The 21190-nt window shown below is 35.7% G+C and overlaps 3 protein-coding genes and 4 non-coding genes across 7 annotated transcripts; 6 read left to right on the forward strand and 1 right to left on the reverse strand.

Moving 5' to 3' along the window:
• Positions 1-285: 285 nt before the first annotated feature.
• Positions 286-4617, reverse strand: LOC111484301. Its single transcript, XM_023130845.1, has 5 exons — positions 4304-4617; positions 2090-2259; positions 1619-1679; positions 750-819; positions 286-663 (listed from the first exon to the last, which is right to left on the reverse strand). Exons 1-5 carry the CDS (start codon positions 4467-4469, stop codon positions 543-545), a joined length of 588 nt encoding a protein of 195 aa, XP_022986613.1. The 5' UTR covers positions 4470-4617; the 3' UTR covers positions 286-542.
• A 942-nt stretch (positions 4618-5559) lies between these two features.
• Positions 5560-5642, forward strand: LOC111484638. Its single transcript, XR_002718563.1, has one exon. It is a non-coding gene; the product is annotated as a small nucleolar RNA snoR117 (small nucleolar RNA).
• Positions 5643-6546: 904 nt separating this feature from the next.
• LOC111484612 lies at positions 6547-6669 on the forward strand. Its single transcript, XR_002718538.1, has one exon. It is a non-coding gene; the product is annotated as a small nucleolar RNA SNORD14 (small nucleolar RNA).
• A 129-nt stretch (positions 6670-6798) lies between these two features.
• Positions 6799-6899, forward strand: LOC111484628. The gene has a single exon (XR_002718553.1). It is a non-coding gene; the product is annotated as a small nucleolar RNA snoR99 (small nucleolar RNA).
• An 80-nt stretch (positions 6900-6979) lies between these two features.
• Positions 6980-7106, forward strand: LOC111484614. The gene has a single exon (XR_002718540.1). It is a non-coding gene; the product is annotated as a small nucleolar RNA SNORD14 (small nucleolar RNA).
• A 5573-nt stretch (positions 7107-12679) lies between these two features.
• On the forward strand, positions 12680-16069 carry LOC111484228 (endoglucanase 24-like). Its single transcript, XM_023130742.1, has 4 exons — positions 12680-13137; positions 14151-14450; positions 14923-15084; positions 15237-16069. Exons 1-4 carry the CDS (start codon positions 12715-12717, stop codon positions 15840-15842), a joined length of 1491 nt encoding a protein of 496 aa, XP_022986510.1. The 5' UTR covers positions 12680-12714; the 3' UTR covers positions 15843-16069.
• A 1509-nt stretch (positions 16070-17578) lies between these two features.
• LOC111484005 (fructose-bisphosphate aldolase 1, chloroplastic-like) lies at positions 17579-20596 on the forward strand. The gene is made up of 5 exons (XM_023130419.1): positions 17579-17835; positions 18364-18622; positions 18693-18814; positions 19742-20095; positions 20183-20596. The coding sequence occupies exons 1-5, from the start codon at positions 17665-17667 to the stop codon at positions 20459-20461; spliced, it is 1185 nt and encodes a 394-aa protein (XP_022986187.1). The 5' UTR covers positions 17579-17664; the 3' UTR covers positions 20462-20596.
• The last annotated feature ends 594 nt before the right edge of the window (positions 20597-21190 follow it).

Here is a 21190-nt window from a genome sequence, read left to right on the forward strand (position 1 = left end):
TTAATTTGTTGTTGAGACATTATTAAAGGGATTGTAGATAGCAATAAAGGTGAGTGGTGGTGAGTGGTTGATATTATCTCTACTTTTGGGGAGGGGCCATAAGTGGTGCTATTTCATTCACCAAACATTAATGCTCACTTTCTTCATAAATATTCTTTTTTTTAATTAAAAATATAATTCTTTTTTCAAAATTCAAAATTTTAAAAAGCAAATTTGAAAATTTAAAGTATATTGGCATTTCATATGCTCCATCACAACCACACATATTAGATATCTTTCATTCAATTTCTAAAAAGTTATGTAATTCAAAATTTTCTATCTCGAGGTTTCAATCAATGGCTTGAACACTCATAAGAATTTAAATTCGTTACATTATTTATTACAGCCACGTAAAGACGACGTGCTCCCTTGACGTCATCTTTACACAGTTATAAGGACGTGAATTTGATCAATATTACGTATGATCGGGCGTTGTCGGCGTTCTGCAACATACCTATTTACTGTGATGACTGATCTTTATTCTAGCAGTTCATGGACGTACATCATTTTGGTCGTCTTCGGTAAGGGTGTAAAATATCGTCGAAGCTTTCTTTTATGTAGATGCAAACTTTGTTCATGTTCCTCGCTACGCCTGATGCGACAAGGACTGCATTTCGTGTAAACCTGAGCGTTGCACTCTTTGGGTATTAAGATTATGTGACATTCATGCTTAGCAGTGAAAAGATAAAAGTGTGTCAAGAAGTTCTTGCCTGTTTAGGTACTCGTCTCCAGCTGCATAGGACGGTTTATAGTTGCGTGGCTGTGGAAAGGCAGGGCTATCTGTTGAATATCAAGACCAAACTTGAAGATTAGTATCTCTATGACATGGGATGAAGGGTTCGACGATCTCGGAATCGGATTTTATATAATGAAAGAATATACGAAGATCTAGACGAGGATTCACACTAACTTCCAGCAAAGGGAATTGAAAGAATATACAAAAACATACGAAAAAACAAGCCCCAATGAAAGGAGTCTACTCTAACCATGATGAGGATTTCAATTCAAACGACTAGGAGCAAACTCATAATTACAAAAAGGTCACATCTTGTAACAACCCAAGTCCACCGCTAATAGATATTGTCCTTTTGGGGATTTCCCTTTCGGATTTTCCCTTAAGGTTTTTAAAACACAGTCTGCTAGGAGAGGTTTCCACACCTTTATAAAGAATGTCTCGTTCTCCTCTTCAACCAATGTGAGATCTCACACGTCTAGTGACTAACACCCGCAAGTAGGCGTAAGCCACCTCTCAAAAACCCCTTCACCCGATATCTCTAAAACCTATAGGAAGATCTAGACGAGGATTCACGCTAAATTCGATCAAAGGGAATCGAAAGAATATACAGGCACATACGAAAAAAACAAGCCCCAATGAAAGGAGTCTGACTCTAACAACGATAAGGACTTCGATTCAAATGAATAAGAGCGAACTCAGAATTACAGAAAGGTCACGTCTAGTAACTAACACTCGCAAGTAGGCATTAAACCTAGCCACATCTCGAACGCCCTCACCTGATATCTATCTAAAAACTGAGAGATATTAGTACTCGAAAAGTTATGATATGGTAACTTGTAGTACCTTCAGTTTTATCATGAACATGAGCTTGGGAATGTTCCGCTGGCCTTTTGTCCAACAATACCTAACAAGCATATGTTATTGACAAGATCACATTCATAAGATTAAGAACTCAGCTTAAAACAGCATTTTAATGTTTACCTACTAACATTAGAGCATTTATACACTTAAACTATCTGAACTGAAGTGTTTCACAAATACCTTTGAATCATAGGAGAGAGGAAATTAAAGAGGGAGGTAGTCTATGGGATGTAGATAAACGGTTTTGACCATATACTACTGAGGATAATAACTGCTACTTTTGAAAGTTAAACTTCTAAAGTAGTATTCGGAAACAAAGTACTAACCGTTTCAATATACTAACAATAAGGGTATTTTAAAACTTTTTTTTTTTTTTTGTTAATTTAGCATGAAAGGAAATGATGCTATTTTAATATTTTTTGCATCTCATAGAAAAGTTGAGATATTACAAACCTCTAAACCAACGCAGAAGGGCAGCTCAGCCTGTTTGTTCTGCACATCATTTGGTGAATCTTTCTTTTCTAAGTGGACAGAGTAACCAACACAAGCATATTTGAAGTCTGCAAGACTGCGTCCCTCTTTTGAAGCTTCCAACTCAGTTTCTCCCACTATGTAGTTGGGTACTGCTTATAAAAATCAATGTTACTATAGATATCATGAAATGTTAATGTTATTTGTAGTTGAGAACTACTAAATATTGAAGGAAACCAAACTTCAATCCACGAATATTTTAAAAAGTGATCAAGGTGAATGAGGCAAGGGACACAAGTAATTGCACTACAATGTGAACAAAGTGAAGTTTCAATGGTAAGAAGTCTTAAAACCATTTTTTAAAATGCATCTATTAGGGAAAGGTTTCCACACCCTTGTAAGGAATGCTTCGTTCCCCTCTCCAATAGACGTGGGTTCTCACAATCCACCGCCCTTGGGGTCCAAGGGTCCCCGCTGGCACACCGCCCAGTGCCTAGCTCTGATACCATTTGTAATAGCCCAAGCCCACTGCTAGCAAATATTGTCCTCTGTGAGCTTTCTCTTTTGGACTTCCCCTTAAGGTTTTAAAACGCGTATGTTAGGGAGAGGTTTTCACACCCTTATAAGAAATGTTTCGTTCCCCTCTCCAACCAATGTGGGATCTCACAATCCACCGCCCTCGGGGGTCAGCGTTCCCATTGGCACACCGCTCCGTGTCTGGCTTTGATACCTTTGTAACAGCCTAAGCCCACCGCTAGTAGATATGATCCTCTTTGGGTTTTCCCTTTCGAACTTCCCCTCAAGATTTTAAAACGCAACTGTTAAGGAGAGATTTCCACGCCCTTATAAGGAATGCTTCATTCTTCTCTCCAACTGATGTGGGATCTCACAACCTAAATGTAGGGGAAGTGGCATCTCCCTCCCAGGGAAGCTAATTTCACATAAGATTTTCTAATTGTTAGTGATCAACTACACTCGATAAGTACAAAAGAAATTTTCCATGATCTACAGAGATTCCGCTCTTTCTTGCTCTAGTTTGTAAGATAATAATAATAATACTACTAATAAAAGAGAATTACAAGAGAATTTGCTATTTTTGTGACACCACAAGAGGCAGACAGCTACAAAAGGACTCAAAAGTAGAGGATTTATCTTCAAACAACCTCTGGTTTCTTTTTAACCAGCACAGTCCTACACCATAGTTCGGACACCAATATTCCATCCCTACCATCAACTGTAAACACAAAATTATCCTTACCCAGATATGCTATAGACACCGGAAACACTTTCAAGAAATCGTCTTTTGCGAGTACTCCTAATTTCTCTCATGCTTCTAACTTCTAAGTGAAATTAATGTAGCTCATTCTACTGATCCCCAAACACTTACCGAGAAATCGTCTTTTGTGAGGACTCCTACTTTCTCTCATACTTGTAACTTCTAAATGAAACTAATGAAGCTCATTCTATATTCTTCATTCAGCTAATAGTCTTGTCTTTTCTTATACTTATAGTACTAACCATGCTTAGCCATTCCTCTGCAAGGGTAGTCCAGTTTTCATTTCGATCCCGTAAGGTCCCTACTCCTAAGAATAATGTTCCCAAAATTATCTCTACTGTCTGTTTGTCTTTTCCTTCACGCGTCTACATCAAGATATGTGGTTATGGCGGCTTAACCCAAAAGGCCTTTTATCATTGAGCCACCACGCCCAAGACCTTGTGGGACATGGTGTTTAAGCTCCCCATGGACACCAACAATCTCCTTACTACAATTATGAAGGGTCATCCATTCATGAAATCAATTGACTTCCATTTAAGATGTTCCTTTGGTCTCCATGGCCAGGAAGGAACAACAAAGAAATGCCCTTCACTTGTTCGATAAAATCTATACACTCGCTTTTTCTACGGGAATATCAGATCAAAGAAAGTCAAGACAGCCTTCAAACACTATGCACAACCGCCATAATCATACGGAAAAGACCAAACACCGGTGAGTCGGTGACCATTGAATTTCAAGAGACGGCCATTGCAGAACCCAAAATGGCAATCAAAAAAAGATAAACACCCAGAAGATCAAAAATGAAATTGAATACAACAAATTAACGAATCTAAAAGCATCTGAACTAATTACCGATATCGTGCATTTCATGGTAATCGCTAATCAAATGGAATCTGAACAAAAGAATGCGAGAGAGGTACCTTGCTCGAGAGTTTTGGACAATCCAATGCAGGTGGGCGTTTTGGATTTGGATTTCTGAAGTGAAGAGTAATAGAGACAGCCCTTACAGGACTTGCCCTTCGAATCTTTGGCGCCATTAGAGGTAAGGTTAGGCGCTGGATTTTGACCTCCGTCTGATTCATCCATCTCCAAGTTCTTGACAACTCTCTCTGGCTACGAACATGAACCCGAACACGATACAATTACAGGTGGGAAGGGAAGGATTCACCCGCGAACCCTCTCTATAGCAAATACTAGACTATAAACTTGAGGAATAGCGTGGATCTGTCCAAGCCTTTAAAAGTTATTAATAGGTTAAGCTTGGTGTCTAATTAGTCACTAACACAAATTTTTTAGACCAATATTGATTGGGGGTGTTAAGGGTTGGATTAGGTCGAGTCGCCTTGATATACATTTTAACCTAGTAACCAGAACAATTGTTCAACCCAATCCAAAAAAAATCATGATTGAGATACCTTTTAGATCAAGGGTGTCGAGAGTTGGATGAGGTCGAGTCGACTTGAGATACTCTTTTTAGACATGATTCAATTGTCCAGGGAGTTCAAAAGATAGTGACCTGAACAATTGATCAACCCAAAAAACAATGATCGAGATACTTGTTAGAACATGAATGTCTAGGGTTTGATCAAGCCGAGTCGGCTTGAGATAGACGGGATTCAATTGTCTGAGTTAAGAGAAAACCTACTGACCCGAACAATCGATCAACCCAACCCAACAAAATCATGATTTAGATACTTTTAGATCACAAAATCATGACTTAGATACCTAATGACTGGAACAATTAATCAACCCAATAAAAAAAACATGATCGAGATACTTTTCAATTGGTCCATGTTAAGGAAATTAAAAAAACATAATAATCCGAGCAATTGATGAACCTAACCTAAAAAATTTATGATTGGATAGAAATATCTGATTTAACCGAATAATCTGATTTAGTCTAAAAAATATCTCAATTTGACCCGAAAAATATGAAATTAACGAGGAGAATAAGGGTAAATTAGTAATTTTACAGAAACTCCATATACTTCTAGGGTTTCCACATATCTTCTATTTAAACTCCTCCCGATACTACGATCTCCATCAAGCTTCTCACCTCAGCAGTCCTCTCAAGGGATCCCATGATTCTTCAAACGGTCGCGGGCTATCAGATCCTTCAATTGTGTTCTAGGTTAAATCTTGTTCTTCAAATTTTTTGATTTTGTTTATATCTTATGGCCAATGATGTAGAAAATTTGTCCGTACCATCTGAGAAGTAATTCGATGGAGCATCCAATCAAACATTATGTTCTGAGGCCTTCAACATGTCTTCTCAATCGATTTTTGAGACTTTGTTTTGATTTCATTCTCTTTTGATTATCTTGTTCTGAAGGCAATAAATTAGAGTCTCTGATGCGCTAATTTTTCTGTAGCGTTTTCAGCGCTGTACGTTGCCGATAGTAGTCTTTGGGAGATGAGATTCTGGCGTTTGCGTCCTTCATGATGCTTGTGCATTCAGATTTTCCCACATTTTAATTTCCTTTTACATCATGATTTTCTATTTTGATTTTCCCCTAACTTGAAACTCATTTAAATGCCCGGATTATTCATTACTAGTTCTTTCAATTTCGTGATTAGAAACCAAATCGTAGTTTGAACCATATGCATCACTTCAATACTTCTTTAATCAATCACTTCAAATCTTTTGATATTTCATTTTTGTTAATCCTTTTTTTCTGTGTTGTGTAATTTATACGACTGTTAGATTAGTGCACTTTATGATGTAGAAAATTTGTCCGTACGATCTAAGAAAGTAATTCGATGGATTATCCAATCGATTTTTACGTTCTGAGACTTTCAACATGTTTTTCCAATCGATTTGTGAGGGGTTTGTTTTGAGTTCTGATTATCTTATGTCTCAAGGCAATAAATTAGAGTCTCTGATGCGCTTCTAATTTTTCTGTAGCGTTTTCAGTGCTGTACGTTGCCAATAATAATCTTTGGGAGATGAGATTCTGGCGTTTGCGTCCTTCATGATGCTTATGCATTCAGATTTTTCCACATTTTTACTTCGTTTTTCAACATGATTTTCAAATTCATGATTTGAAACCAATCGTAATTTTAATCCGTTATCTGTGTTTAATGTGGATTTATGTTTGTTAGATTATTTCAATGGATTTGTTTGATTTGTGTTTTAAATCGGCCGATTGATAATTTGTTTATGGGTCTATGATGATAAATACAAGGCTTGTTTCTCAAAACATTCGCAGTGGCCGCCTGAGAGCTTTCGCCTTCGCCAGGCTTGAGAGCTTCTGCTGTTCTTATCCTTCCTTGGATGTCTGAGACTCTAATAAAACAATAATATCATCCATGCACTCTACAGATTAAACTTTGTTTGATTACATAAACATGGTTTTCTAAATTCCCCCATTGGCTGACTGGGGACTTGATATATACCTCTTTAGCAGTTCTCAGAGTGCTTCAGTGATTTACAGTTCCCACAAATTAATATCCATCCTTTTCACTTTGTCAGCTCTGTCCTCCATGGCTTGCTGATCATTGTTGGATGGTATATCTTTACTTTTTGCATATAAAAGAAAATCCCACTGCATTGTTGGTTTTGCTTGTTCTATGATCCATTCTGTATTTGAGAATTGTGTTAACGATGATGATATCTTGAAGGCTTGTTTCTCAAAACATTCGCAGTGGCCGCCTGAGAGCTTTCGCCTTCGCCAGGCTTGAGAGCTTCTGCTGTTCTTTATCCTTCCTTGGATGTCTGAGACTCTAATAAAACAATAACATCAACCAAGCACTCTACAGATGCAAAACTTTGTTATTCCCCCCATTGACTGACTGGGGACTTGATTTATACCTCTTTAGCAGTTCTCAGAGTGCTTCAGTGATTTACAGTTCCCACAAATTACAATGATCATTCTAAGCGGAAAGGGGCTAGGCCAAGACCAAGAAAGACAAGACAGAAGCTATAACAATGGAGGTTGGGAATGACTATTTGTTACTGCCTAAATTACTAACATACCATCATACACATATCAACACCTATTGGACCCATATTAATGTTTATATTAAATGCAAATTCTTGGGATTTCTTAACAATTTTGTTGGGCTTTGTTTTTTAGTTCTGCGCAGATTGCCCAAAAAGAGCCCAATTTGTATTTTGGGCCTAGACATTACCCAATTATATATTATTAGAAGGCCCATAACGTGAGGCATCGTTAGTGTGTGGTTGATTGTTAAATTCGTCGTTCGTCCATATTCTCTTTAGGTTGAAGGGAATGAATTATTTTTTAAAATGGAAAAAAAAAATTTACTTTGCAAAGAGGAATCCACTTTGAAGGTAAGGCCATCCGGGAATCCCCAAAACGGAAAGCCCACCTCTTTATAATATACATCTCTATACCCATTTGAAGTCAAAGTTTAATACTAACCCAACCAATTATGGATAGGCATAAGGAGTAGAAAGTAAAGAGTAGAGAGTAAGAGAGCATAGCATGTGGGAGAGAGGAGGCGAGAAAAGGAGGGCAGAAGCACGCATTTCTAGGCGCTTGATTAGCCGCAACACAATTCATGAATCAATATACCTTTCCTTTCCTCTGTCTCTTTACTATCATCTTGGCCCGAACACTTTTGGCTCCTAAACGGTTACAAAACTAAAAACAAAATCAACATTAAAATACGTTAATGTTAACTTTATTAATATAATCGAGATGACTATGGTATATAGTATCAAATTTGATCGGGTCTCGTGCACCCTTTGCTTCTATTCACAATCAAATCAAACTGCAGGTGGGTCCTAAAGATTTTTCTAACCCAACTTGTAAAACTAGTACGACAATACATTCATCCAAGAAAATTAAAAAAGAATCATAAAATCCATACAATTCCCACTCCTCGTAAATGCAAGTTTGACATTCGAGGAGTATTACTAACCCTAAAAGAACGCTGCTCCCCACATGTTGTGCATTCTAATCTAATCAGCAAATTTCAAACTTTACCCTTTTCAAAAAACGAGAACTAATGAATGAAGTATAGAGACGAAATGAAAACGTTTCGGAGTCGGGAAAGAGGTGTGTGTTATATAAAAGTGAATAAACTTGGGAGTGTGTTAGGGAAGAAGGAGAATAAACGAGAAAAAAAAAAAAAAAGGAAAGAGATAACTTGAGAATAGAGTAATAAAATTTCAGCTTTAATCAAAGCTCCCATTTGCTCTGTTTTATTTATTCATTAATAATATTATTTAGAAATAAAAAATAAAAATAAAAATAAAAATAATAATGATAATGGAGATATGCTGTAACCGCCCAACTGCCATAACAGTCTGAAACGGCATCATATCATCTTATCCTCTGCGCTTCAAAGAAAGAAACGACCAGTCAATCTCAAAAACTTCACCTTTACTCAAAATTCCCCCATTCTCATTTTACTAATTCTTTATTATTATTATTATTATTTTATTTATTTTTATCATTTACTATTGTGAGAATATTCCAATAACAAATAATTAAGGAAATTTTTAATGTTTCTTCTCCGAAAAAGAAGTTCTGATCGGTAGGCCTTGCATTGCTCTATTAGACTTTTGCCTATTGAGAAAGATTCCCCACTGTTGCCCCCAGTAGGAGTCTAGATCGTGTCTCAGTCCTAGTGTGGTTGGTCATACTCTCAAACTAGTTAGTGATCCATCACTTTGATAAGTTGTTGTCTCACCAACTAGCTAATCAGCTCCTCTTCTGGCGGATTCCTTCTTTTGTTCCTTAGTGTACGGGGTAGTAGCAGCTGTTTCTAGCTGTTGTTCCCTTCCTAAGGACTTACGTGTTACTCACCTATCCGCCATTGGAAACATCACTTTCCATTCGACTTGCATTTGTTTTACGCGCTATAAGGAGCATAACCCAACGGCTTAAACATTTAGATTTTGTAAGTAAGAGTATTAGGATGGGGTTAGAATTATATACCTGTTTAACCAGTTGGTGGTGCGGGTGGTGCAAACATAACCCAGCTCGTTAAATTTTATGGGTCCTTCTTAATTTAATTTTTGCTCCAAAAAGATGTAAATAATAAATAAAAAAAATTAAAATAATTTTAAAAATATTTGGATAAAAAAAAATCTCAAGCCAATAATATGGAAAGGACCCTAAATATACAACAAAATTCAAATTTTAGTTCTACAAAATAAATATATAAATACTATTTTAGTCCCTAAATTTTAGTTTATTTTATTTTATTTTAGTATATATACTTTTACATATTTAAATTTGATTATCACTCTAATAAATCTTTAAAATATTCTTAAACGTCTTCTTATGGTTGACTTTTTTAAAAGTAAAATAAAGTTAGATATTGCTTAATAAAGTCAAAATATAATCCCATAATATATTTTTGGGATAAAAATTATTGTTAAAATTATTATTATTTAATAAATTTTAATAAAAATAAGTTTTGGTGGACTAAATCCATTTATTTTTTAATTCATTACTATTTTTGTAAGAAAAAAAAAGATAATTTAATTGGAATAATAATAATAATAGTTTAAATAAAGGAACACACATTTCTAAAACATTGAATAATAGCACACGTTGTATGAAGAAATTAAATTCATTTAAAAATACTGAAATTGGAGCATTCCAGAGTTTCATAAATGACGTGTGATTTTATTTTTGGGAAACAAAAATTATATATATAATTAAATTGGTCAATTATATATCCACAAATACATTGAATCCATACCACTTTATCCATACTCAATATATAATTAAATAATTAAATAATAAAACCATTTATTTATGTCTATTTTATCTCAATATATTCCTTCTACCTTTTTTCCTTACAACTCCCAGGATAATTCAATTTTTTTTTTTTAATAAATGGCCATCATGTGCCCATTTATTTCTTTATCAATAATTTTAGAAGATTTAAAATAAAATTAAAAAAAAAAAAAAAACTCTATTTCCACAAAATTAATCCAAAATACCAGCATTTTTTATTTTTATTTTTATTTTTAAATTTATGTATTGAAAATTTATGGCTAAATTAATAATAAAAAAATATTTTTGAACTTTATTGATAAATTTTTAAAAGTTTCTATAATATTTTTAGACTTAAAAAAATTAAAAATATATTTATTATTAGTTTTAGATGGAAATTTCATATTATATTAAAAAATTTTAAAAATACCTTTTTTTAGCTTTAAAAAGTAAAAAGTGTTTAAGAAATATTCTTTAGTTTTATTAATACTTTTAATTTTTTTTATAAAAACTTGAAAGATACATTTATCCCGTCAAAATAAAAAATAAAAAATACTCATCTGATGTTAAAATATACTCGTGAATTTTTAAGAATAACATTAAAAAACTTAGAGATAAGTCGAAAGACGATTTTTATCTATATATTAACACTTTTTTTTTTAATCGTCGAATGTTAATATTGATTTTTTTTAAAGTTTAAATAATATTATTATATTTTTAAACAAATTATAAAATTAAAAGAATTATTTATTTATTTATTAATTTAGCGAATTATTATTATTATTATTGGATGCTAATAATTCTTAATGGCTTGAAAATATTAGTGGGGTCCTCATTATTATTAAATGGAATCTGAATAAACCAAATATAAGTCTTTTTCTTAATAAACATGGGAATTGTATATAATTCAAAATTTTAAATTATGTGATTATATGATTTGCATATTATTAACTTGGTCACCTCGTTTGAGCTCAACTATATCATAAGAATCTCGGGTCAAAGTCTAGCTCGTCTCAATCATTAGGTTCATATAATGTAGCTCATCTAAGCTTATCTTTAACAATTGAGTTTAGGTAATATTGTTCGTCAAGTATATTTCAATCATAGGGTTCACGTTAATTTAGATAATCTAGCTATACTCTTTACTATTTTCTGCAATCGTGTGAAAATCATACATTAATTTGTAAGACCTTGGAAAGTGAAACGAAACATTCCTTATAATACACGTTTATAAAACTGTGAGGCTAACAACAATACATAATGGACTAAAACAAACAGTATCTACTAGTGGTGAGTTTGAGCTGCTATAGTTGGTGTTAGAGACAAGAACTGAGCGGTGTACCAACAAGTACATTGAACTCTCTAATATTCCCACATAGTATAATCATAGGAGGAGTGACACTATGGCTGAACCAACGACTAAAATATTATCATTACCTTTGTCAATTGAGATAGGTTTTCTCGAGCATATCTATATGCTTTCAAAATCTCTGAATCGAGCCCTAAAATCACATTAAAATTAGTACATTTAGAACCACAAATCAAACGATCCAACTGAATCAAGTCAAATCAATCGAATGAACGGATTATTACCGAGTTAAAGCTAATTTGAAAAGGGTAAAAAGGGAAAAAACATAATATAAATGCCTTTTGGAAGACGGTAAGAATATAATTTTGCTCCATTTGCAATATGGGAATCCCCACTTGCCCCTCAACCACTCTCTTTTCCCTTTTTCATTGATTCCCTATCAGCTTTAAATATTTTTTAAAACCTTATTACTTCGAATCAATAAAAATAATAATATTTAAGTATGTCATGAATATAGCTCAATTAATTAAAATATAATTATTATATAAAAATTTAAACGTAAATAAAAATATATTAATTAATTAATTAATTACTATAGATATGATATAATAAAATAATCCCGCAACTGTCACAAATTCCGAAACACCATGTTTTAGAGAATAAAACACAAGCCCTATCTCGCACTCCAAATTTTTTTGCCTCTTTATCAACAACTTAGGGACCCACAAACCCACACCATTAATTTTATATATTATCAATTTTCTTAAATTACAATTTCAACCCTCCTCGTATTTACTCGTAGATCACTAAATTTTCAATATTATACCGTAATTTTTATACACAATTCTCTAAATTACGAGACAGTAAATTCTTGCGCATTGTACCACAGAGTCGACCATATTATTTTTCAACTAATTAGTGTGACGAAAAAAAATTAAGATCGGCCACGAGTAACAATTTTCTATACCCTTTTATCTTGAAGATAATATATTATTGAACTTCTAAAAATTTTTCGATAAGTCAATATATTAATTAATGATTTTTATTTTTTTGGGTCATATTGATAAAATATTTAAAGTAATTATAAAAATATTAAAAAAAAAATGATGGGGTAAGAAACTAAACCCCTTCCCACACTTAACGTCACGTGACTTCCGTCGTCCCTCTTTCCTCCTCCTCTGTCGGCGCTTATTTACTCTTCCGCCACCATCGCCACCACCACTCTGTCTCTCTCTTCCTCGTGACGCCGCCCCAACTTCCAAAATTTTCCCTATAAATACCCACACGACTTCCATTGAAATCTCCCAAACCAAAACAAACGAAAATGAAGAACCCCATCTTCTCCCGCCGGGCGATTCTTTTTCTAATGTTTCCGATTCTCTTCTCGCCGGACTTCGCATTTTCCGGCCACGACTACGGCGAAGCCTTGTCCAAATGTATCCTGTTCTTTGAAGGGCAGCGATCGGGGTTCTTACCGCAGGAACAGCGGATGACGTGGCGTGCAAACTCCGGCCTTAGCGACGGCTGGACTTATCAAACTGACCTCACCGGCGGCTACTACGACGCCGGCGATAATGTCAAGTTCGGTTTTCCGATGGCGTTTACTACCACGCTTCTGTCTTGGAGTGTCATTGAGTTCGGCGACTTGATGCCGCCGGTAGAGGTTCGAAACTCGCTTGATGCGATTCGTTGGTCTACGGATTATCTCCTCAAAACGGTGTCGCAGCCTAATCGGATTTTTGTTCAGGTAATGAAATTTGCAGTTTCAGTGCGGTTAGTGGTAGTTTTGTAAATTTTTTGAGATTAATGGGTCATTTTTTCTTCTTAGCTTACTCAGCCCAACGTGACCACGTGGACTCTCCATAACCTCTGAGTGGTCGGCGTTTTCCGTTCAGGGGCCCACTGGGTCCCACCCCTCCGTGTTTAAACTCTTTTTTTTTTTGTTCTTTTTAAATAAATTTGGTCGAACCTTTAAATTTTAAATTTAATTAAAATACCACAAAATTAAAAAAAATTAGGTTCAAATAAAAATAAAAATAACATTTATTTTTGAACATTTTTTAAATTTTGGTAATCAAAATAAGCACAAATTTTAAATTTTAATCCTGTATTTTTAATTGAACCAATAAATTTATAATATTTTCATTTAATTACTAAATTTAAAACAATATTTTAAATGTGAAAGTACGATTTTACCCTTGTTCAATGTAGCATATTTGACGGTGAAGATTTTAAAAAAATATAAATGGAATAACTATTTAAAAAAATATAATTAATGTGATAATTTATTATTTTAATAAAAGAAAAAAGGAACAAAAAAAAAAAAAAAAAAAAAAAAANCATATACTACAAAATAGGGTTAGACTACTTACTTGGTCGCGGAGAGACGTGTCATTGAGCTGAGTCATAGAGATATACGACTCTTTATCCTAAGAAAAAATTTATATAATTTAAAATCCGGCTGCTCTGATACCAATCTGTCACAACCCAAATTTCAAAGGTTCAAAACTCAAATAGAAACTCAAATTGAAAGTGAAAAAAAAAAAAAAAAAAAAAAAAAAAAAGAGTGGCAGTGAAGTAAAGTGAAAGGACCCCAGATGAAAGTCCGTGAATGATTTAGGAGTTAAGAGTTTTAAGGGCCAAAGAAAGAAAGGGACTGTCCTAACCGTACTCATGTTCCCTACAATTTAAGGGCATATGATCCCTACCAACCGGGCTCTCATTAATACGAGACTAAACTTGCAATTTAACTTGTTATAGGTGGGAGATCCGAGTGCGGATCATTTTTGTTGGGAGAGGCCAGAGGATATGGACACAATGAGAACCGTGTACGCCGTGGATGCACCGGGGACTGCATCGGATGTGGCGGGTGAGACAGCGGCAGCATTGGCAGCAGCATCGATGGCGTTTCGATCATCAGACCCGGGGTATGCCGATACGTTGCTGCGAAATGGAATAAAGGCATTCGAGTTAGCTGATAACTACAGAGGAGCTTATAGTGATAACGACCATATTAGAGAGGGTGTTTGTCCGTTTTATTGCGATTTTGATGGCTATCAGGTTTGTCATTTCTAGTTCTCATTTAAATTTTAATTATTTAAAAAAGAAAAAAAATAAGCAAAAATTAAGGAATTAAAAAATAAAAGGATTCAATGATATAATTAGTGGATGGTGTCGAGTTTTAAGATCCACCCGTGAAGGCACAATTTGTCTGTCAGACACTCTGACTTCTTTCTTATTTTGTCATTTTTTTTTTGTGTTATTTTTCATTTACAAAGATATTTTAAATCGGTGAGACAGAACGTGGATTGTGAGATCTTACGTCAATTAGAGAGCGGAACGAAACATACTTATAAGAGTGTGGAAACCTCTAACTAGCAGACGACGATACATAATGAGTCATAGTAGACAATATTTGTTGATGGTGGGTTTAAGGTGTTGCGTAATCTAATTGTACACAATTGTCGGTCATAATATGGCGTTTTTTTGAATTAAGTAGAGAAGTAATGTACATTATATGGATGTGCGACAGGATGAGCTACTATGGGGAGCTGCTTGGTTAAGAAGGGCGAGTCAAAACGAGTCGTATTTGAGTTATATTCAAGACAATGGCAAGACGCTTGGCGCTGAAGATAGCTTCAACGAGTTTGGCTGGGACAATAAGCACGCTGGTCTTAACGTTCTCGTCTCTAAGGTCCCTTAAATTTATATGATTAATATGCTAAATTCAATAAAGTCAAGTAATAGAATAATATTTTTAAACCTATTTAAAATAATTATTTAAACCTATTTAATATTATTTTTTTTAATAATCTTGGTTTTATTTGGGAACGACGTCGTTTTCAGGAAGCTCTAGAAGGAAACATATTCACACTCCAATCGTACAAGGCGTCTGCAGACAATTTCATGTGCACACTAATTCCAGAATCCTCCTCCTCCCACATCCAGTACACTCCCGGCGGCCTCATCTACAAGCCTGGCGGCAGCAACCTCCAGCACGCCACCTCCATCACCTTCCTCCTCCTCGCCTACGCCAACTATCTCGACCGCACCTCCGCCACCGTCAACTGCGGCAACGTCGTAGTCGGTCCTGCCGCCCTCCGTAGCCAAGCCAAGCGCCAAGTCGACTACATCCTCGGCGACAATCCCAAGGGCATCTCATACATGGTCGGGTACGGTAAGTACTTCCCGCAGCGGATCCACCACCGCGGCTCCTCCCTGCCGTCGGTCCGCGAACATCCGCAGCCGATCGCTTGCAAGGAAGGCTCCACGTACTTCAATTCGGCGGATCCGAACCCTAATGTGCTAGTTGGTGCCCTAGTCGGCGGCCCTGGGGAGGACGATGTGTATGAGGACGATCGAGCCGATTTCCGCAAGTCGGAGCCCACTACTTACATTAATGCGCCATTTGTCGGTGTTTTGGCTTATTTTGCTGCGAATCCAGGGGCTTGATTGATTGATTGATGGTCCGGCGAGGGCGACGGCGGATGAAAAAGGAAGGAAGGCGAGTTTTTGGGGGTTTTTTTTTTTCCCGGTTTTTTAGATAAAGCACAAAAGGATGATGGTCTCTCATCTTGGCGGTTTAGCGAAAGAGGGTAGAGGCTTGTTTTGGTAATTTCACTCGAATTACCACTGGAATTTTATAATATTGAAAGCTCTATTAAAACTATATTTATTATAAAAAAAGAAAAAGAAAAAGAAAAAAGCTTGTTGTGGCTTTTTATTGTGTTTTACTTTTAACTAAAATAAAATAAATAATGGGGATTGACGAATTAAAAAATATATATGGTATATTATTTAATATTATTACTTACCACTTTTCATTCAATTTTGAAGGTAGTTTAATTGGTTAGGATATTCGAAGAGAGCCCCACTTTTTATTATTCTTTTTTAATTATTATATATATATATAAATCATACCGTCATTTAGTCTAAAACACGTCTATTATGAAGAAGGTTTATCTACCTTGTACTGTCCCGTGATTGGCTCTGACACTATTTATATCAGCTTAATTAACCGCTAGTAGATATTGTCATCTTAAACTATTACATTTAATATGAATATTAATTTACGATTTAAATTTTCCATGAAAATTTATGATTTAAAAGAATGTGAGTAGTTAATAAAAATATATTTTTTGTTTTTGTAAATAATGAAATTGTGATAATATTATTTATAAGCTAAATGCAGCTGAGTTGGTTGGGGTTTTAGTCCTTTTATTTATTTATTTATTTATTTCACCTTTTTATGAATTACTTATCTTGAAACATTGGGAATCTACTTTCCCTGACACCGTAAACAAAAGTATAATTGAAGATATAATTAAATAAAACTTTGGAAATTGGAAAATTCTATATAAAAAAATGGTCTTTTATTTTAATTTAAAATGCTATATATATATATATATATATATATATATATTATTTATTTTTTTAAATTAATAATTTTTTTTAGGTTGGTTTGGTTCATATTTTAACGAATTATGATTATTTTAAACAATGTATTCAATGAAAATGATAAATTTTACATTTTTCTAACTATTTTTTAACGGAGATTTCGAATTATTGTGTATCATTTTGTCACTTTTTAATTACCACAAAGAATAAAAAGATAATTACCGTTCTAAAATAATATACCAATAAATTAGAGATTAGATTTAATGATATTTATGTATGTCAATTTGAACATAGCTCAATCATTAATATATCACTACTACTATTATAATGGGGAAATTAATCGTCATTAAAAATAAAAAATAATTTAAAAAAATCTCTTTAAAGATGTCGTGGCAAGCTATCCACCGTTGTTTAAATTGATCACAAATCTCATTAAATCCTTTAATTAAACCTAGCCATTGAATCTCCTCTCTCAAACAAGAGAGAATTAGAGCCTCATATTTTAAAAAATAATGCCACTAAATTAATAAAAAAAAAATACTTAAATAGATTTTGTATTTTTATTTGTAGTTTCAAAATATTTTTAATAGTTTACCCAAATAATTAATTACATAATATTACGAATATAAAAAAAACAAAAAAAAACATGTGGAACAGTGGGCAGTGCCAAGTCAGCAAAGTTATCATCCACGTGGCAGAGCAATATTTTAAGATGCACAATGGCCTCAAGCTGGCAATCTTGAATCAAACACAATGCAAGTATAAATACAGTGAGAAGCCCTCCCGTTTGCGGCCACGCGGCAGCAACCAGATCAGAGACCGTTGGCGAAGGAAGAAGCAACAAAGATAAGATTTTTCTTCTTCTTCTTCTTCATCAATGGCGTCTGCTTCTCTCAAATCCTCCCCTGTTCTTGACAAGCTCGAGTGGGTCAAAGGCCAGTCTCTCCGGCAGCCATCCGTCTCCGTCGTCCGCTGCCACCCCACCGCCGCCCCCTCCACCCTCACCATCCGTGCCGCCTCTTATAGCGATGAATTGGTCAAAACAGCCGTAAGTATAATTCTTTTTGACTTTTTCTTTTTCTTTTTAGTTAATAACCATTTTAATTAATATTTTTTATTTATTTAATTGTATAAAAATTAGTATTATACTTCTATAAATGTTTGTCTAGCATTGTTTTAAGACGTAAAATCTTGGTAAATTATTATTATTTTGTAGTTGACTAGAGGCAATCGAAAGAAACTTTGTAACATGAGAGATACACTTGTAAACACTTTAGTCATAGTGGTTGATTATCACCCATGGATACAGGAAAATTTATTCTCTTCAAACCACGTTCATCTTTATGTATTTTTGTTTGGTTTGTGTTTATGGGGTGTGAGTGTGATCAATATTGCTTCTACTTCTGCTGTAACAATTGGTATCATAGCATTTTTTGTTGTAGCATTCGACTACAACAATTGGGTATCAAATATTTTTTGGTTGTAGCATTGCTTACAACAATTGGGTATCATAGCTTTTTTTAGTTGTGGCATTCGGCTACAACAACTGGTATCATAGCATATTTGGTTGTTGCAGAAAACGGTGGCGTCGCGGATATTGGCTATGGATGAGTCTAATGCTACCTGTGGAAAGCGTTTGGATTCAATTGGGTTAGAAAACACAGAGGCGAACCGTCAGGCTTACAGAACTCTGCTGGTCACTGCACCAGAGCTCGGCAAGTGCATCTCCGGTGCTATACTTTTTGAAGAGACGCTCTACCAATCCACCGTCGACGGCGAGAAGATTGTCGACGTTTTGGTGAAGCAGGGCATTGTTCCGGGAATCAAAGTTGATAAAGGTAATGGCATTGGTGGTAGTTTTGCTATTTTTCCCAGCGTTTTTGTTTGCTAAAATGGTGTAAAAACAGGGGTTGGTGCCACTTCCTGGTTCCAACAATGAATCATGGTGTCAAGGACTCGATGGCCTTGCTTCTCGCGCTGCTGCTTACTACCAACAGGGCGCGCGTTTTGCCCAATGGTATCCGATCGTCTTCTTGTTCTTTGCAATTTGGTAATTTGGTAATACTAACAATGGCGATTAGTGAGGAGGCTAGAGTCGGACACCAAGTGATGTGTTAGTGAGGAGGCTGAGGCTCAAAAGGGATGGACATGAGGCGATGTGCCAGCAAGGACACTGACTCTGAAGGAGATGGATTTGGTGGAGTCCCACATCGATGGGAGAAAGGAACGAGTGCCAGTAGGATTCTGGCCCTGAATGAAGGCAGATTGTGAGATTACATATGAGATGTGGAGGAGAACGAAACATTCTTTATAACGGTATGGAAACCTCAAGGACGTTGGGCCACCCCCCTTATCGGTTGTGTCGGAGAACGAAACACCATTTATAAGGGTGTGAAAACCTCAAGGATGTTGGGCCACCCTATATCGGTTGTGTAGGAGAACGAAACATCATTTATAAGAGTGTGAAAACCTCAAGGATGCTGGACCACCCTCATATTGGTCGTGGAGGAGAACGAAACACCCTTTGTAAGAGTGAAAACCTCAAGGATGCTAGATCACTTTTATATTGGTCGTGGAGGAGAACGAAACACCTTTTTATAGGAGTGAAAACTTCAAGGATGTTGGATCACGCTCATATTGGTTGTAGAGGAGAACGAAACACCATTTATAAGAGTGTGAAAATCTCAAGGATGTTGGACCACCCTCATATCGATCGTGGAAGAGAATGAAACATCCTTTATAAGGTGGAGAAACATCAAGAACATTGGCCGGGTGGATTTGGTGGGGATTCCACATCCATCGGAGAAATGAACCAGTGTCACCTATGACGCTGGCCCTGAATGAGGAGGATTGTGAGTTCTCTTATCGATTGCGAAGGACAACGAAACATAAAAGGTTGTGGAGATCTCCCCCAACATACTCGTTTTATAAACCTTAATCACCGTATCAGCTAGCTAGCATGGGGTTGGGCCGAAACCCTAATGGATTTAAGGTGTTTTTATATTGATTTTGGATTGGGGTTTTGCAATATGCAGGACAATGGACTGGTGCCGATTGTGGAGCCAGAGATCTTGCTGGATGGAGAGAACGGAATCGACAGAACCCTCGAGGTAGCCCAGAAAGTTTGGGCAGAGGTGTTCTTCTACCTTGCAGAAAACAATGTCCTGTTCGAAGGAATTCTTCTGAAACCAAGCATGGTCACTCCAGGAGCAGAGAGCAAAGAAAAAGCCAGCCCTGAAAAGGTTGCAGATTACAACACTGTGTCTCTTCTCAAAAGAAGAATCCCTCCAGCAGTTCCTGGAATCATGGCAAGTCGTTAAAACAGAGCTTCAAATTTTAAGGTTGATTAGCTTGATGAGCTGACTCTGAGTTGTGTTTTTGTTGCTGTGGGACAGTTTTTATCAGGTGGGCAATCGGAGGTAGAGGCCACATTGAACTTGAATGCCATGAACCAAGCGCCAAACCCATGGCATGTGTCCTTCTCGTACGCCAGAGCTCTGCAGAACACATGTTTGGAGACATGGGGTGGGCGGCCGGAGAGTGTGAAGGCCGCACAGGATGCTTTGATTCTAAGAGCCAAGGCAAACTCGCTTGCGCAGCTTGGGAAGTACACTGGTGAGGGTGAGTCCGCTGAGGCTAAGGAGGGAATGTTCGTCAAGGGCTACACATACTAAGATTTTATATGTATTAAGAAGATGAAGAAGAAGATAATGGCTAAAGTTGGATGTGTTTATGATGATGATGGCTATTTGCAACCAACTAAAACTATTTTGGTGAATTCTTAGGTGTAATGAACGTTTTGGAAAGAATATGTGAGATCTCACATTGGTTCGAGAGGTAAACAAAACGTTTCTTATAAGGGTGTGGAAATCTCTATGCATTTTAATAACATTGAGGGAAATCCCGAACGGGAAAAAACCCATACGTGTTTTGAAAATCTTGAAGGGAAGCTTGAAAGAGAAGACCCAAAAAGATAATATCTAATAGAGGTGAGCTTGAGACCGTTACAATATATGACCCAATAAACGAAACATTTCTTAGAAGATGTTAGGATGATTAATAAAAACTTTTAAAAATGGAAAGTTACCATTTATATCATACTTTCGCTCTCCGTGGCTCAATCATAAGAACTTTACAGACAAACGTGCTTTGCTTTAAGCAGTTCTAGTGACGTGACCACGTTGTAGAGGATGCATAGTTACGTGATGTTATCGTAAGGGATGTACGAGGAAATGGTTATTGACAAGATTAAATAAACTAAAATAAAATATTGAAATTACAATTATTTTTTTATTATTATTATTATTTTAATTATAAGAGAGGGAGAGTTGGGAACCCTTCAGCAACGACGGCGTATAAAGGACCCGTTTTCTCTAACTCCCTTCTTCCGTTCCTTAATACTA

Source organism: Cucurbita maxima, unplaced genomic scaffold, assembly GCF_002738345.1.
Source record: "Cucurbita maxima cultivar Rimu unplaced genomic scaffold, Cmax_1.0 Cma_Scf00009, whole genome shotgun sequence".
Taxonomy (NCBI): domain Eukaryota; kingdom Viridiplantae; phylum Streptophyta; class Magnoliopsida; order Cucurbitales; family Cucurbitaceae; genus Cucurbita; species Cucurbita maxima.

Bases quoted from the DNA above. Each gene is read 5' to 3' on its own strand.
- LOC111484005 (XM_023130419.1), top strand. From the start codon at position 17,665: ATGGCGTCTGCTTCTCTCAAATCCTCCCCTGTTCTTGACAAGCTCGAG. The intron at 18,623-18,692 runs AAGGTAATGGCA...TGGTGTAAAAAC, and splicing joins TCCGGGAATCAAAGTTGATA to AGGGGTTGGTGCCACTTCCT. The intron at 20,096-20,182 runs GCAAGTCGTTAA...GCTGTGGGACAG, and splicing joins CAGCAGTTCCTGGAATCATG to TTTTTATCAGGTGGGCAATC.
- LOC111484228 (XM_023130742.1), top strand. From the start codon at position 12,715: ATGAAGAACCCCATCTTCTCCCGCCGGGCGATTCTTTTTCTAATGTTT. The intron at 13,138-14,150 runs GTAATGAAATTT...AACTTGTTATAG, and splicing joins CTAATCGGATTTTTGTTCAG to GTGGGAGATCCGAGTGCGGA. The intron at 15,085-15,236 runs GTCCCTTAAATT...CGTCGTTTTCAG, and splicing joins TTAACGTTCTCGTCTCTAAG to GAAGCTCTAGAAGGAAACAT.
- LOC111484301 (XM_023130845.1), bottom strand. From the start codon at position 4,469: ATGGATGAATCAGACGGAGGTCAAAATCCAGCGCCTAACCTTACCTCT. The intron at 2,260-4,303 runs GTACCTCTCTCG...TTTTATAAGCAG, and splicing joins GTCCAAAACTCTCGAGCAAG to TACCCAACTACATAGTGGGA. The intron at 664-749 runs GCAAGAACTTCT...TGCAACGCTCAG, and splicing joins GGAGACGAGTACCTAAACAG to GTTTACACGAAATGCAGTCC.